Below are 2,919 nucleotides of genomic sequence, written 5' to 3'. Positions count from 1 at the left end.
CAGGGTTTCTCCATGTTGGCCAGGATGGTCTTGATCTCTTGACCTTGTGATCCTCCTACCTCGACCTCCCAAAGTGCTGGGATTACAGGCATGAGCCACCATGCCTGGGCTATGGATTTTTTTTTAGCGGCTCTGGGGCAGCCCCCAGAGCCATGTGAGCAAGGCACTAAAGGAATCAAATTGACCTTTTCCCTCTGGCGACTATAAGAAATAAAGGTGGAGAGAGCAGTGAGATGTTTGAGGCCAGGCCAGGGTGGGGGACTTGGAAGGGACACATGTCCAATGTCGAGGCGATATGGCAGAGATACGGTCATCAGAGTTTGCTGGTGGGTTGAAGGGTGAAAGGCTATTTCCCAAGTTCCAACCCCTCATTTACCCCAGCACTGTCCCCACCCACAGCCCCCCTGCCCTCTGTCCGGGCACCTGCTCTGTACCAGGCCCAGGAGGTCAGTCCTGCAGGGGACACACAGATAAATACCCATACCATGGCAGCAAGCACGGGCACCAGATAGGTCTAGAGTGTCGCAGGGATAGAGATAAGGGCAGTTGACCTGCAGGGAGCTAACTACCCAGAGCTGGAAGCTGGAAGCATGGGCAGCCAGCTGGAATGAATGGTGAAAGGTTAGGCTGTGAAGAGCAGGATAGGTTGGGGGAGTTGACAGGGACTTGCTCATGGCCTTCAGTGCCAGGCGGAGGCGCTGGAACTTTGTCCTGACAGCAGTAGGGAGCTACGGGAGGATTTATAGCAGGGAGGGTCATGACTGGAGTTTGAAAGAGCCCTTGGACTCCCAAGCAGAGGGTGGTTCTGTGCTGGGGCCCTGGAGGCTGGGAGCCCTCCAGTGGGGACAGACCCTCCACTCAGTAACCAACTGGTTTCTCTGGCCCCAGTGACTCCCGTGGACTGTGGTGGCAGCAGCAGTGGCAGCAGCAGCGGAGGTAGTGGGACATGGAGCCGCAGTGGACCCCCCAAGAAGGAAGAACTGGTCGGGGGCAAGAAGAAGGGACGAACGTGGGGGCCCAGTTCCACCCTGCAGAAGGAACGGGTGGGAGAGGAGAGGTGAGGCATGGTGGTGCCCGCCCTATGCCCAGGCCCCAGTTCCCAGGCTCCAGGCCACAGGACTGAGGTCTCCATCTCTCCCTGGTCCCCTGCAGGCTGAAGGGGCTGGGGGAAGGAAGCAAACAGTGGTCATCAAGCGCCCCCAACCTGGGCAAGTCCCCCAAACACACACCCATTGCCCCTGGCTTCGCCAGCCTCAATGAGATGGGTAAGAGATTGGGTGCTTGAAAGGGATGGGGGTTCCCTGGCCAAAGGGGTGAGCCTCCCGGAGCTGAGGGAAGAGCCTCCCAGATTTCACTGGGCCAGTGGGTGGGAGGCCTTTCTGGAAAAGGAGATGGTGGCCCCTGGGAGGTGGGAGGTAATTTCCAGGGGCAGGGAGCACCCTTCCCCAAAGCTCCTCAGGGAGGCAGATTCAAGAACCAGGCTTCTGGGTCTTGGTCTTACTGTTGGAGGGGTCCCCGTGGGGCCCTGGCCAACCCCTCAGCTGAGTGACAGGTGGCCCTCTCCTGTTGCAGAGGAGTTCGCTGAGGCAGAGGACGGAGGCAGCAGCGTGCCCCCTTCCCCCTACTCGACCCCATCCTACCTCTCAGTGCCGCTGCCCACCGAGCCCTCCCCGGGGGCGCGGGCGCCGTGGGAGCCGACACCGTCCGCGCCCCCCATTCGGTGGGGACACGGCGCCCGGCGGCGCTGCGACCTGGCGCTGCTAGGCTGCGCCACGCTGCTGGGGGCCGTAGGCCTGGGCGCTGACGTGGCTGAGGCGCGCGCAGCCTGTGACAGCGAGGAGCAGCGGCGCTGGCTAGACGGTCTGTTTTTCCCCCGCGCCGGCCGCTTCCCGCGGGGCCTCAGCCCGCCCGCGCGTTCCCACGGTCGCCACGACGATGCGGGCCTGGGCCTGGTGCCCTCGGTCACCCTCGTGTCGCTTTCATCCGTGTCCGACTGCAACTCGACGCGTTCACTGCTGCGCTCAGACAGTGACGAGGCCGCGCCGGCCGCGCCCTCCCCTCCACCCTCCCCGCCTGCTCCTACACCCTCACCCAGCGCCAACCCCCTGGTGGACCTGGAGCTGGAGAGCTTCAAGAAGGACCCTCGCCAGTCGCTCACGCCCACCCACGTCACGGCTGCACGCGCCGGCGCCGTGAGCCGCGGGCACCGGCGGACTCCATCGGACGGGGTGCTGGGGCAGCGGGGTCCTCCCGAGCCCGCGGCCCACGGCCCTGGTGAGTGAGGCACCCTGCACCCAGGCTGCAGAAAACCCTCTTCCCTTCTTTGCCAGGGTCACAAGTCCAGCCTAGCCACGACCCCTCAAGCTGCCGCCTGCTTCTTGTGGAGGAGGGAGGGTCTGTGTCCCTTTGCCCCTCACTTCGGGAGGCATTGGGGGCGTCCAGGGGACAGACACGGGTGGCAAACTGATGCCTACAAGGCCAGGTGGGTGCCTTTAACAATAGTGACCAGCATGGCCATCACCAGCTCTTACACAGCGCCTAGACACTGCTCTCCATCAGTTAACTGGGGTGGAGATGCCACCTTGGCGGTGTTATTCAGTACCTACCGTCAGGCACTGCTGCTTGTGTTAAATTATTTTACTTGCTCCTCACCTCTGTAATGAGGTGCCATGTTTATCCCCATTCAGAGGTAAGCCATGCCTGAAATCTGCCTGCATGAGCTTAGCCCAATGTACGAGAGTCAGGAAGACCAGGGTTTTGGTCCCAGGGCCCGCTAAGCAGCAGTTCCAGAAGGTTAAGGAGCATACTAGGCCGGGCGCGGTGGCTCACGCCTGTAGTCCTAGCACTTTGGGAGGCTGAGGTGGGTGGATCACCTGAGGTCAGGAGTTCAAGACCAGCCTGGCCATCATGGTGAAACCC

The 2,919-nt window shown here is 62.0% G+C and overlaps 1 protein-coding gene across 1 annotated transcript in view; it reads left to right on the top strand.

Moving 5' to 3' along the window:
• The window catches only part of MAP3K10 (mitogen-activated protein kinase kinase kinase 10), a 21,657-nt gene that overhangs the window by 17,849 nt on the left and 889 nt on the right, over positions 1-2,919 (top strand). Inside the window, exons 7-9 of the mRNA XM_017502968.2 lie at positions 889-1,057; positions 1,153-1,265; positions 1,573-2,274. Coding sequence (XP_017358457.1) covers positions 889-1,057; positions 1,153-1,265; positions 1,573-2,274 — 984 coding nt within the window. The remainder of the gene's footprint in view (positions 1-888; positions 1,058-1,152; positions 1,266-1,572; positions 2,275-2,919) is intronic.

This window comes from Cebus imitator, unplaced genomic scaffold, assembly GCF_001604975.1.
Source record: "Cebus imitator isolate Cc_AM_T3 unplaced genomic scaffold, Cebus_imitator-1.0 Scaffold306, whole genome shotgun sequence".
Taxonomy (NCBI): domain Eukaryota; kingdom Metazoa; phylum Chordata; class Mammalia; order Primates; family Cebidae; genus Cebus; species Cebus imitator.
This window is presented reverse-complemented; position numbering and strand designations above follow the sequence as displayed.